The 14,592-nt window shown below is 28.6% G+C and overlaps 1 protein-coding gene across 1 annotated transcript; it reads right to left on the bottom strand.

Moving 5' to 3' along the window:
- Positions 1-4,066: 4,066 nt before the first annotated feature.
- On the bottom strand, positions 4,067-4,912 carry LOC114162478 (glutaredoxin-C6-like). Its single transcript, XM_028046391.1, has one exon. The coding sequence runs from the start codon at positions 4,791-4,793 to the stop codon at positions 4,401-4,403; it is 393 nt and encodes a 130-aa protein (XP_027902192.1). The 5' UTR covers positions 4,794-4,912; the 3' UTR covers positions 4,067-4,400.
- Between the last annotated feature and the right edge of the window lie 9,680 nt (positions 4,913-14,592).

Raw genomic sequence — 14,592 nt, 5'->3', positions numbered from 1 at the left:
AGTTAATGTTCATTGTCTAATCCTTTGAAAGAGTTGCACAACTAAATCATTGGTTGAAAGTTTGCCTAATTCTATTGATTAATAACCGTTAAAAGTGTGTGATTATGAAAAATCCTATTGTTTAGCATGCCTAATTTTAATGAATGACATTAGAATGACAAAGTAAGCATTGGTTTCCTCTAAAGTGAGACAACTAGCTTTAGATGTTAAAGCATAGTAATAATTAATTACAAATTCAGCTGCAACGATGATAATTAATATTAAACACTATTATAATCAGTAATTACTACTGTTATACTTTTAAATGATCAAAAGTGAGTAGATACTTAACACTTTGCACATTCAATCCATTTTTTTTTTCTGGACTCACTTTTACATCTTCATCACTCTTAGCTGTTTAAATACAGGAGATGAAATAAAATTTTCTAAACTACAAATAGCTCTTTTGAATATCAAATAAATCCTAAGGAGTTTTTGTTACTTAACCCTGTTAAAAACCTCTTTGTTGACGCTCTGATAAAGTGTATGAGAAAAGGAATACGGCATCGAAACTCTTAATCCAGCAAATGGCAAGACTCCAACAAACAACTCCAAGAAGCATCAAAGTTAAAATGACGCAACCAGAGCCTAGAATTATCAAAGTGACAAGAAGTCACTAAAATAATGAAAAATAACATAAAGCTACTAAAGGTGTTTGATATATGTAGCGTGCAAAGATTGCACTCCTAAGTGACGCATTAGGCAAAAAGACGAACAAACCAACCAAAATCTGCTTCGGAAGCACTGAATATCATCAGAGTTAAGAAAATCCTCCAACCTTTTCAGAATTGAGTATATTCCCAGTAAACACAAAATTTCCATGCAATATCTAATGCTCTTTTTGAACATTTTTTAACAACTGTTACAACTTTCTTTTGGTAATAACTTGGAGAACGGTTTCTCACTTCAGCGTCTTCCATGTAAAGAATTTCTCTACTGTAGATTAAAGACTACTTATTGAAAGTCCTAAAATTCATGTAAGGGAATAATATCTCTTCTTTTGCATCAGATCACACATCCAAACTAAAACTACTTTCACTAACTTCTACTTTTCATGTGAGTTAAACTAAAGACACAAAATAAGAATCTGGAATGTACATTAATATGAACAAGAAAGTGATCTTTCATATTATATCTAACTATTTACCTATACAGACAAAATGAGATGAAAAAGTAAGAGGAGAGGTGAGAACTCCATGAAAGAGTCTCTATAGACGAATAAAGTTAAAATAAATAACACCACCACTTTGCTAAAAAAAAGATGTGTTTATGTGAGCTGGTATTTCTTCACAGCCATAAAATAATTAAAGAGGCTTTTTGATGTTGAAGTATGTTTTAAGAAGAGAGTGCAATACCTAAAGCCCAAGCATAATGGAGCATTTGATTATGACTTGTGCTGCCTAAAGCAAATGCGTTTCGCCATTTTGACGTCTTTGTATATGCATTATAAGCATACTTGCATTTTAAAACCCTTCAATGATATCTTCAATAATATTATCGTGGCTCCTCCAATTCCATGGTTCTGTATCAGATGGAATCATTATGCTTACCTGAGGTTCTAAGATTCTGCTAAGATCCGCCATTTTTTGAATAAAAAAACCACAGCATGCTTGCCACGTCCGAATTTGCATTATAGAAAGCAAAAAAATTAGAAAGTGAAAGACGCACTCAGACACTCTTGGATTGTTGCAGTAGTTTGTTGTAGCTGTAGTGGTTGATGTTGTTGATGTCATCATCTTCTGTCTTTTCCCAACTCAAAGGAGAAATAATTGGATCACATAATCACATGGTGGGAAGTGGGGTTAGAATTTAGGACACTTACCCTTAATTATCATCCACATACCTCCCTCAGTTTTCCTTAATTGGGAAAGGATCCTACCATGATTTGTTTGTTTTCCTATAATTGCAGTCTTGCGTGATACCAATTATCATACCAGAGTTATTGATGATTAATTGCTTTTCATATATAGTACTGTTTCTCTTAATTATATTAGTGATAAATTTTAATCAAGTTATAATATAAGATATCTTACATTGGATTGTATGACTATAATATATATATATATATATATATATATAAATAAGCTGATAATTTCACATCATAAACCAGTTGAAAAGAATATGCTAGCAGGATACTACTTATTGATTTCGGTTATCTATTGAGTTGTAATCTGAAGTTGTCTTGGCATAGCTTTTACAATGATGATTCTTACTAAATTCTGATAACAGTTTATGTTTTCAACTTGGAAAGGTTAGACCTTAAGTTTAAGACAGTGAAGGCAAGGATTTGACAAAAACACATACTATAGTCTTTTGGTATGATGATGTCAATAATTTGATACCATTACTATTACCTCTGTTCTAACTTTGAATCTATATTTATATTTTTGCTGCTTTTGTAGAGTGGCCAATGAACTGATAATAATTTTGTATAATTTATAGTTATTTCTTTAACTGATTAATTACTTTTTAATGTGAAACTTTTGACAAAGTAAAAAATAAATAAAACTAAGATTCCAAGCCAGAAAACTAATTTTGTTTTTTTTTTTTTGTTTGTTCAAAAAGACATTTGGCACAAGAGTCAAGATAATGAGATAATATTTGTCAATAATAAGATTATAAGAGAACCAGAAGCACATTTTTGTATTAATAAGATTATAAGAGAACCAGAAGCACATTTTTGTATTTTTGTATGTGTCAATTATCTTTTAACCTGTATTTAAAACTCAATTTATCTTAACATATAAAATTAAATAAATTTAACTTAATTTTTATTTTGATATCTGTATATATATCTAAGATTCAAAATATACCACTATCTTTAAGAGTTGTGATTATTTATTTACATTTTATTGGGTTCCATCTTTCGCATGTAAAATAGTTTTTTTCAATAATAATAATAATATAATATTATTTTAAATAATATATATTATTGAAATAAAATTTAAAATAACATAAATATTAAATTTTGACTCATTAAAATAATATGATATAACTAAAAAACTGCCACCACACCCTGTATAGTCTGCTTGAACTAGTAGTAACAATAGTAATACCATTAGCAAAAAGGTGGGCAAGAAACCCATATCATGAATGCGGACATATTTATAGGGAAGTTAGCACATCTAAAGGGAAACAAAATGTATATGGTTTAAAAGACTTGCACCTAATAATATTTATTAAAGTGTGAAATTATAATACCATACTCTTTAGAAGCTCTTCACTTCTAGTAACAATGTAATATTTTATATTAGTTGCAAAGACTCAACACTTTATGCACAAATTTACACAACAAATTTGATTTAAATAGTAAAATACATTAGTTTAAGCTGAAATTCATGAATATATTTTAAATTTCATGATAGTTTGAAAAACTAAATGATGAAGTATTAGTTGATTTGTTTGTAATAAGTGGAGATGCATGGATTTAATAATTTGATGAAAGAATGCAACCTTGTTTCATGATGTTTACTAAAGTAGAAATGCTTTGGGTTGTGAGAAGTGTTGGTGATCAAAGGACTTAACTCGATATGGGACAACCAAGGTGAAAAAGGCTATCATATCATGTCTCACTAGGATAGTATGTGTGTTAGGTCCCACTTACCCAATCAAAACCAGGTTGCCATTATTATTTGTGATCCCAAAAAACAAGAGGATAATGAACAAAGATAAAAGCATACTAGGTATATAAAACAAACTGCCATAATTTTAACCTTGGAAACTAATAAATTCACATACAAGGTAAAAGGAAAGAGAGGGGAGATCGACAAACAGATAAGCTTAGGATTCCCGAAGCAAACTGACAAAGTCACCGTCATATCTACGGTCCCGATTGCTTCATAATTGTCAATGGGACCAATCTACGGACCCGATCAATCTACCGGATAACACATTCATTCAAGACAAATTAATGTTATTGTTATTATCACCCGATGCCATGGCCATCAATGTTCTTTCTGTACAACTTTTTTTTTTTTCTTTTTTTCCTTTTTCACATCGATCCACCAGACCCCAGGTCAAAGCAAAGTTTCATCAACAACACTCAAACAGAAATTGAGATTTCATTTCACAACCCTAAATTATACAATTAGCCATGTTTCAGTTTCTTGGTTTTGAAACTAATACTACTAATTATAATAAGTAATAATAGTACTGGCTAGGTAGATAGGTACTAACTAGCAATTGCATAGCATATATATATATATATATATATATATATATATATAGCATAAGATATATAAAGATTAATTAAGAAGAGAAATAGAGAGAGGAATGAGACAATGGAATGTAGGAATATTGATAGGTGACGTGGTGGTCGCTTGTGCGAGGTGGTGGCTGGTGGCTGGGATTGGGTTGTGTCATTATACCCAGAGAGCGCCGACCTGGACGAGTTTGGGGATGAGATGGCCACTGACGTGGAGGGCGACAAGGGATTCAAGGCCACCGATGCAGTTGCCGCCGATGAATGCTGCAGGGGCGACGGTGTCTGGGAGGGGAAGGGCGGCGATCTCATTATCATCTAATTCGATGACGGTGGGATGAACGCCGATGGTGGCTAAGAGCTTCTTCATGACATGACACATGCAGCAGGAGGATCGGGTGAAGATGATGACCGGGTGCTCCGATATGAGTCGTTGGATCCTGGTCTCGGTGGACTCGTCTAGGTCCATGGAGAGTGAGGAGGAGGAGCTACTCATGGTGGGACTCAGCTCTAGCTCGTTTGAATTTACAAACCCTGATCCTATTCCTTGCATCCTCTCACCTCACTGTGACTTGGTGCAGTACAACAAGAGAAGAAGAAAGAGTCTGTTTCTGTTCTTATATTTCTGTGAGAAACTCAAAGACAAGAAACTCAAAGACAACGCAAGTGGAACCGAGTTCCACACTCTTTTTATTTTATAAATCACACACCCCAAATCGTGCTTCCTTACATCACAAACTACTGTTCCTCATTTTCTACAATCGCTCCCATCCCTCCACTTTATCCCACGCGCCAGTTTATTTTTTTATTATGCTCTATAATGTATTACAATTACTATAAAATAGAATTACTAGAAAACCATATAATTATAAGAAATATATACATACAGTTAGAAAGTGTACTACAACTATTAAATCCAATATTAAATCCAATGAAAGGAAAGTTTGTAAAGTGGTCGTGCTGAGATTCATATGTATGTGTTACGCGATTTGGATTCGTCAAACAAAGAGATTCGACTTCTTTTTCTATTAAAATGTACTGATACCTCTAAAAAACCAAGTCACTTATGCTTTTATTTTTTTTAGTAGTTGTAACTATTAATGTTACGCTTTAGCAAGTAAGGATTCTTACCAAAAACAAATTATTACTAGTTACTAAGATGATTATGCTTAGGAAGAAAATAATAGGGGAGCCACCAGGGCTCGCGCGCGTGGTAAAGCTTTTATCTTATGTTTATGTACACAGCGTATTTTCGGGAGAATCAAAAGTAAATAATCATTTCAATTTTTTTCATCATTTTAATTTTAAAAAATCAGTCTCAACCTTTCTGAATTTCTACTTGATCTGTCATTTTATTTTTATATTACCCTGAAATACATTTCTGTATTGGTAAATATAAAATTAGACATTAGTGAAAATAATGTATTAATTAACAAAAAGTAAGAGTATGTGAAAAAAAAAAAGGGTTTTTATTCCCTCAAGTTTTAGTAAATTTTGGGATTAGTCTCTCTTCGAAACTTTATACTAATTTAGTCATGTATCTTTAGAAATGCGTGGATTTAGTCCTTCTTACAAGATTTTGTTAAGTAAGTTTATTTAACGTTTCAAGTGCATTTCATGATAATATTTGAATTGTTTACACTGTTTAACACATTTTTGCTTGAATGTTAACTCAAATATTATCATAAAATGCGTTTAAAATGTTAAATAAACTTAACAAAATTTGGTAAGAAGGACTAAATTCACGCGTTTCTAAAGATGCAGGACTAAATTGGTATAAAGTTTCGAAGAGGGACTAATCCCAAAATTCATTGAAACTTGAGGGACCAAAAACATATTTAACCAAAAAAAAAAAATTGTTTTGATTATACACTCAAACATTCATTTAACATTTATAATTTCTCCTTATTTCTTTTATTATCTATCGTACCATGTTGCCAATTATATCTACATTTTTTTTTAATTAGTTGAGTAACTAACATATTGGTTTTCTTCTATATCATTCCCCATTAATTTATTTTATAATTCTTTTATGAGTCACAAAATGACTTCTTTAACAATTTAAGTAGATTTAAAAAAAAAAAAAATAGGGACCATGGCCCCTATAGCCCCCCTCCCTTTTGTCAACAAGTGATTCTTCAGCATTGTAATAGGTTTGAGTTACTTGAATAAGCGGTGATATTTATAACTTGACTTTTGTGAGTAGAAAAATCCTATTCAAAGAGACACTTTACCTTTAAGTGCCTTTAAATTCTATGAAAGAGGTTAATCTTGGTGAACATCCAGAAATATTCCTTTATTATCATGTGTGTAACAAATGAAATACCACCAGTACTTCTTTTAAATATTATGTTGGTACGTCGTCATCAAAGTCATATAAAGGATTCCAATTACAATAATATTATTTAACTTATTCATTGTAGTATCTAGATCCATATCCTTCTTATTATTATTATTGAAAAAAAACACATTATTAATTAAAAATATTATTACCTTTACTTTTAAGAATCATTTTATTAACCGAGAAATAAAATAAAAATAAAAAACACAAAAAATTAATATGAAAACTCTAAATACGAAAAAACAAAAACAATTCTCATTGTCTAATGAAAACTCAAAGAATAATTACTATGTGCAAATTTATACAACACACAAAAAACACTCTCAACCCTTTGATCCCAAGTACACCCATACCCTCTAGAGCAAGAATTTAACTATACCTCACAAGACCCTAACTACAAAAGTGTAAGAAAAATTAAACATTAATTCAAAGTGTCTTTGACTTGGGACAAAGAATATCATGAATTTAGAGTCCATTATTATATAGTCATTAACACTCACTCCCTAGCTTATCCTATAGGCAAGGTGATGAGGTGATATGGGATTTTTCTAGACGAATTATTTATCAATCCAACAATTATAAATGATTATTAATGATTATCGACTTTGATATCAAACATTAAATTTTGAAGGAAGATCTAATAGAGAGATTCAACAATAATAATCAATATAAAACAATGGTATCATCTGTGAGATAATAGATTTATAATTTTTTTACACTTATATTACTTAACTTTCTTATTTTCACTGAATATAAAATCTAAACTATTCACATTTTGCTTCAAACAAATGAATCATAAAGATAACTATTAAATTAGGCTCATCTAAACTAATATAATCATATTAATATTAATATAAGTAATTTCAAACCACGATAGATAGTTAAATATTGACTATGATCATATTATTGAAGTTAGTATCAATATTTATTTTTTATTTGTATGAATTATATATATTTCTTGTATAAAAAAAATGAAAAATAATACTTAATAATGGAATTATTATTCTAATATTAATTATAAGGCTTAATTAAGTTTTAAGTCCTTCATACACTAGTGCAAAATAAGAATATTATATCGATTCTACAGTACATATTAGATCGATCTCGCAACCGATCTAATATACATTGATGTAATATGTCGAAAATATATTAGATCGGTTGTGGACCAACAAACCTAATACCTTTAACAAAAAAAACATTTTCAAAAGTGACCATGCGAAGGTGTAAAGGAGAGAACGACGAACACCAAAGAACATTGACGAACCAACACCAATGAACCACCACTAATGAACCACCATGGAGAACACAACAACCTTACACAAAGCACTGTGGACCCTTTAGTTGACTAGGAGACTTTGCAAAATAGGATTGGGACCAACGTCATACATTTGGTAAAGCAACAACATCACGATTGTGCTTCATTTGCAGAGAAGATGGGAAATCACCAAGCGTCGAGAAGAGACAACTACAAAGACAACTTTCACCACAAACCAAAACCCTAGGCATGATAAAATGGGAGAAAAAACACTAACTTATTACATAACTTGTGGGAAGAGAAGACGAAGCTTGCTGAAGCATGGCATCGGTAGGGCATGACTACAATGGTGAGTGGCATAGAGGAGACAAGAGCTTCGCAAGAAAGATAAGAAGAAACTACAAAAAGCACAAGAGAGAAGATAAAGTTCGAAAAGTTAAAAGGGTTTCGTACTTTTATAACTCGAGAGAGAAGATCAAGTTAAAGAAGTGAAAAGGGTTTTCATGCTTTATAGTAAAGAAGACATATTAGATTGATTGTTTCTTCGATCGATCTAAAATCTACAATTAGATTAGTTTTTTTTTTCTATAACTAGTCTAATACGCACATATTGTTGGGAAATATAGGTTATTACAAAAGGGAAAGAAGAGTCTAGAAATTGGATCGCGACTTTCAAATCCTCTTTCCTTGTTTTGCAGCAATGGTTATGAACCCAACTTTCATGTTGTGCATGTCTATTATAATAAACCGTGTTTTTCATTCCTAATATCGTCTAGCTTCATTCGAAGTTGTGCTGCAAGTCTTGGTGCTACTGTTTTGGTTTGGTCAAGAACATTGCAATAATTATTTTATTGTTTGAACTGTTACAAATAACCATCGTGGGTCATGATATTTTTTAGCCCATCTCTACCCCTCTCTCCATCTATAAATAGGTCTAATGCTTGATTCATAACACACAACGCAACTCACATCTCTTTCACTCTTACATCTCTTTTTCTCTATCCTGCCTTTATATTTTTCTTTTGTTATCCTGGGTTACTTACTCCTTTGAGAGATATCCATATTCTTGCTAGTTTTGTAGATCTTTGGACAATCCGAGAAGTTTTTGTTGTATCCCGAGAACTTGTACAATACATCGTGGATAAGTCCTTAAGGACAATGAATATATACACATCATGAAGTGTTCATTTATTCGTGATTTGTCAGCAAAAACAATACATATTAGATTGATCCCCTATAACCGATTTTAAAATACTTTCAAGTATTTACAACGCGTTTTGAATTAAATCGATATTGCTACAACCGATTATATAGTATGTTATAATATCACCATTTTCCAGTAGTGATAAATCGAGTTTTGAGTCTCTTACAAATTTTTCTATATATTGAATCTACGTAATATAATTTCTTTGTGATCCTTACCATGTGATTTTTATCTTATCACATCACATCATCTTATTTGTTTGTCTCGACATATTAAAAAAAGGTGTAATTTTTGTAATTAATATGAATAGTTTTACAATTAATATAATATTATCTCCACACATTTTATATTATACCATAGCATTATTTTATATTAACTATAAAATCTCACTTTCACAAAAGTAAAATTATGATAGATAAAATAACAATCAAGTATCACCGTTATTAAAAAAATCAACTAACTACATAAAATCAATTGAAAAATATAAAAATTAAATACTTACTGAACAAAAAATAAATTAATAAAAATTCAATTAAAAATACTCAAATTTATAAAAAAATAAAATATAATAATAATAATTATCAGTGACCCTAATGATAAATTTTGTTAAATAACAGTTGCCGAGAAGAAAAGTAACATTCAAAATAAGTTGAAATGAAGTTGAAAATTCTAATCGAACTAAATTTATGCACGCGTGTTTCACTTATTGTCCATGGGATGTGAAGATTTGATGCATGTTCAAATTCAAAGACCACACAAACCTAATGGCACAACAAAAAGTGAGTCACAGAATGTGGATTCTGATTAATTATGTACTCACGACAGAAAGCGTCATTATTTTGATTCCAAAAAATAAAATGAGGAGACTGAAGATGCAAATTGCATCATCTTATGCTCAAAATGAAACCACATGCCACCATGGTGGATTGGTCAAATACTCTTTATGTTTCAAGGTGCTCGTGATTTGATTTATATTGATTTTTCAGATTTTTTTAATACATTTCACCGTAAAATATATTGTGATTTGATTCAAATTGATTTGAAATGCTATTTTTTTTAATTAGAACCAATACATTTTTTATATTTTTCAATTTTGATCGAGTAATTATTATATTTTTTTCGTCATTTTTAAGACACTATACTTTATATAGGAAAAAAAGATAGAGAAAATATTTAAAATGACTTTAAAATCGGCGTTGTTTTCCTTTTTTTAAAATAAAAAATCTAATTAGTAATTAATTTTATTCATTAAATCTTATAATTTGATTTGAAAATATCTCTATGAGTTTTTTTAACATAGTTGTATTGATTAAAAAAATTCTATATATCATAAAAGTGTAAAAAAAAGGCAACATGTTGTATTGTGTCTTAAATATACAAATTCTTATGTAACTGAGTGGGGTTAATGCTTTAGGGTGTCTTTTCTTAATACGCAGAGGAGTTTCTTTCCTTTTTCCTTTTTTCTTTTTCTTTTTTATTTTCATATTTTGTTAAAATGTATATTTAGTATCTATATTTTTTATACTAAACTATTAATGAAGAAGAAATGGGTAAAAGAGGATTTACATGGTTTATTAATTTAACCATTTTTGGGAGATTGTAAAGAAAATAATGGTGGATTTCATTAGCTTAACTTTTTGGGAGAAAGTAATGATTTGATAAAAAGTGAAGAGTGAAAAATAAACAATGAAGGTGACAAAATGAAAAATTAATTTATTTGGATTGAGTAAAAAAAAGTAATAAAAGGTAAAGAGTGTACAAAAAGTTTATAATTTAACTAACCGATTTGAAAAGAAAAAAATTTGATTATAATTTTTATGCAACGAAGTTATGTTGCTGAATAATATATTATTTTTAATTAAGTAAGAAGTGTTTTTATATATTCAATCATCTCATATCACTTAGAAATTAAAATCAATGATAATTTAAATATTTTTTTCTTCTTCATATCTCGATACGTTTTTTAAGAATTCTTCCATAAAATAAACTAGTTTTTCATTGACAATATGTGCATGGTTAATATCCTTGTTATAATCTATCATACTCTACATATATATTATATCATATATGATCAACATATATAACCCATATAATCATAATCAATTTGTTTACACACTTCGTATGATGAGCATACAGACATACATAATTTAAGGTTGCATGTAAATCAGTTTTGAGTAGAAGTGAAAGTGAGGAAGTTATGAATTCAGAATGAGTAGAAGCTGAAGTTATGTTGAACAAAGAAATAAAAGCTCCGATACACGAAGAGCAACAGTGCTTGACTCCAACAAAGAAAGGTTCAAGAGTAGCAATGTTTAAAATAAGTTAGACATGTAATAAAACTTTTTCAGATATATAAAAGTAATTAAAGTCATTTTGAGATTTTGCTTTATGTGAACATGTCTTTCTCCCTAACTCGTACTCTTCTCTTTTCCAAGCGTGACAACAACACAGTCCTTCCTTTCATTTTTGCACACTTAAAACGAAAACAAACAAAATCAAACAGGTAATAAAAAAACATCATGCTTTCAAAAATAACTTTTTAAACAAAAATAACACTAACATTTTGACGATTATATAAATACCATGGAATTAGTGACGAAGTTTGGATAAAATATTAAGGGATGCCAAATTAGATTTTTTGATATATAATTTTTTTTCTAATTAAAAAATATATATATTTATTTTCTCTCTTCATTTTTTCTGTTCAAAATAAACACACAAATGACTATCATTCACTATTATATTATAAAATAATTATAATTTTTTTAATATAAATTTATCATATCTTGTATATTAAAAAAAATTATCACCAAATAATGGTACACAATAAATATATGTGTTTTCGTGCGGCCGGAGAATTTGTCAACATCCAAAATTTTAAAAGAAATAGCGCATATTAAATTATTAGTTTCTCTTGCCTTAAAGTAGATTCTTAATACTATTATTCTCTACACAACTTCAAGGTGTAAAATAGTTTTATCTAGAAGAGTTTTATCAACAATTAGAGCATGATTTTATGATTTTTAATGGATAGAGATCTGCCTAGAGGATAGAATAATCACATGTAAGATGAAAACAAATTGTTTAAAAAAAGATAAAAAATTTCAAAAAAAAAATTATTCGATCTAAAATGTTCTTTAATTTCTCATTTTCATCATGTTGTAATTTGATTTTAAAAATGGTGAGAGATCGATAATGAAAGTTGAAATAGAAAAAGGAAGGTGATAAAGATAAGAAGATATGAGAAAAAAAAATCAAAGAAAGAAGAAAAATAAATTATAGAAAAAAGACTGTCAAAGATTCTACTGATTTAAAAAAATAAAACTTTATTAAATTTAATATAAATTATATAATATAATATAAATACAATTTTAAAATATATATAAACCATAAAATTAAAATGAAAAAACTTTGAGAGAGTTGTGATTACCTGTAATAACGAAGTACCGTTTATGGATGAAATGAATGCATCGAACTTTAATCGATTTGAGCGTGGGTGGGTTGAATGGTATGACTTTTGATTAGTGGTGAGTTTTATAAGTTCTAAATATCGACACACCTCATGTTCATACTCTTCCCTATTAATTCTATCGTCACTTTCTATGTCTCAATCTCTAAGTTTATGGAATAAACAAATCTTGTGCATCTAACTTCATTACTTAGCATATGTCCCATAAAGTGAAAGTCACATGTCATGGTTCCGAGCATTAACCAAAGTTTGATTCCTTCCTATTATTGCTTCCAATGGCCCAATTTTATTCACTATATACAATACGCATTATTAATACACCACCACTTAAATTTCACCTACATATGCTCCTAATAACAATTGTATTAGGTTCAGTTTCTCATTGATTTTGTTTTCCATATCTTCAAACAAATATTTTTTTTGTAATTACTTTCAAACAATTTTTAGAATAAAATTAGTTTCTAACAAATTAAAATCAACTTAATTTATCTATAAGTTAAAATTTAATAAATTAGTTTGACCAGAAAACATGTGCATGCATGTATTATTTATTAATAATCATATAACTCACTTTGTAGTCAAACTTGATAAAATCATTATAGACTACGTATTTATTTCTACAAATTACATAAATTTCAATAGAATTCTATTTGTAAGATTGGCATTTAACATTAGTGACTAAATTAAATAATTTCCTTACACATTCATTATTTATTCCTCCAGTAGTAATAAATAATTTATCTTTTACAGTTAATTTAAATTGATTTCCTTTTTTGATTAATATATAGCCCTATTGAAATACCGTACACGTTTTTTCACTAAAATTCCATCACTTAAAGTTTAAAAATATCTGAAATAATTAGAATCATCAGTTAAAAAATGCACCTTTGCCATGCTAAATTAGTTTTAAAATATCTGAAATAATTAGAATAATCAGTTAAAAATGCACTTTTGCCATAAATTACTTTATACTATTAATTAATTAAATGGTTAAATATGTTTTTTGTCTTAATTTTAGTGAAAATTGGAATTAATTATTCTTGGAAATCTTAAACCAATATAATCTCCCAATTCTGTAAATGCATGAATTTAGTTCTTTTAACTAAATTTTATTAAGTTTATTTGACATTTTAAAACGCATTTCATTGTATTATTTTAGTTTGTTGATACCGTTTGATACATATTCGTATAAATGTTACTTAAAAAACACGTTTAAAATGTCAAATAAGCTTAAAAAAATTATTTAAAGGATTAAATTCATAAATATTTAAAAATGAGGGACTAAATTAGTTTAATATTTTCATGGGAAATTAATTTCAATTTTTATTAAAAATTGAATTGAATGACCAAAAACATATTTAACCCTTAACTAAAAATTATACAAAAATTATTTTGTGAAAAAACAAACCTTACATATTAATCAATTCACGACTGAGTATTAGAATGAACCTCTAGATAATTTACTCAAATTAAAATGTTAATTATTAAAATTATTATAGTTTCTAATTTCGGTATGTTTATATCGGTAATTTAGTATAACTGAATGAATAATTTATCACAGTTATAATTGTTGCTTCTTCTTTCATAAATTATTGGTTTTTAGGATTATTGTCCAATATCTAATAAACGATACATAATGGTTTCATTTATTTTAGAGTCGTATTAAAAATATTATTAACTGTCATTTTAAAAATTTAAACTAATATTAATTGCTTTATTGTTATTTGGCATTTTACTTAATATTTAATTATTTGATATACGTGCATATATTATTATAAAAATGGAAAATGTAAAATAAATATTTTATTAATAAATGGTATTGTTTGGCACTTTTTTAACATTATTATTTGCATTTACATTGATCCAATGCTGTCATTAATGCCTGTCGGCGCCGTTCAATAGATATTTGTGAAACGTGTTTGAATTATTAATTCATTTTCTTAAAATACTAAAATACGAGATTTCAGTTACGTAATTTTTAAGATAATTTTGGTAAAAAATGTGATTAAGAATTTAGGGGTGCATGTGGGTGAGGTAATCAAATGGTTAGCTTGGCACATGGGTGACGCAATATGATGAGACT

This window comes from Vigna unguiculata, chromosome 9 (genome assembly GCF_004118075.2).
Source record: "Vigna unguiculata cultivar IT97K-499-35 chromosome 9, ASM411807v1, whole genome shotgun sequence".
Taxonomy (NCBI): domain Eukaryota; kingdom Viridiplantae; phylum Streptophyta; class Magnoliopsida; order Fabales; family Fabaceae; genus Vigna; species Vigna unguiculata.
This window is presented reverse-complemented; position numbering and strand designations above follow the sequence as displayed.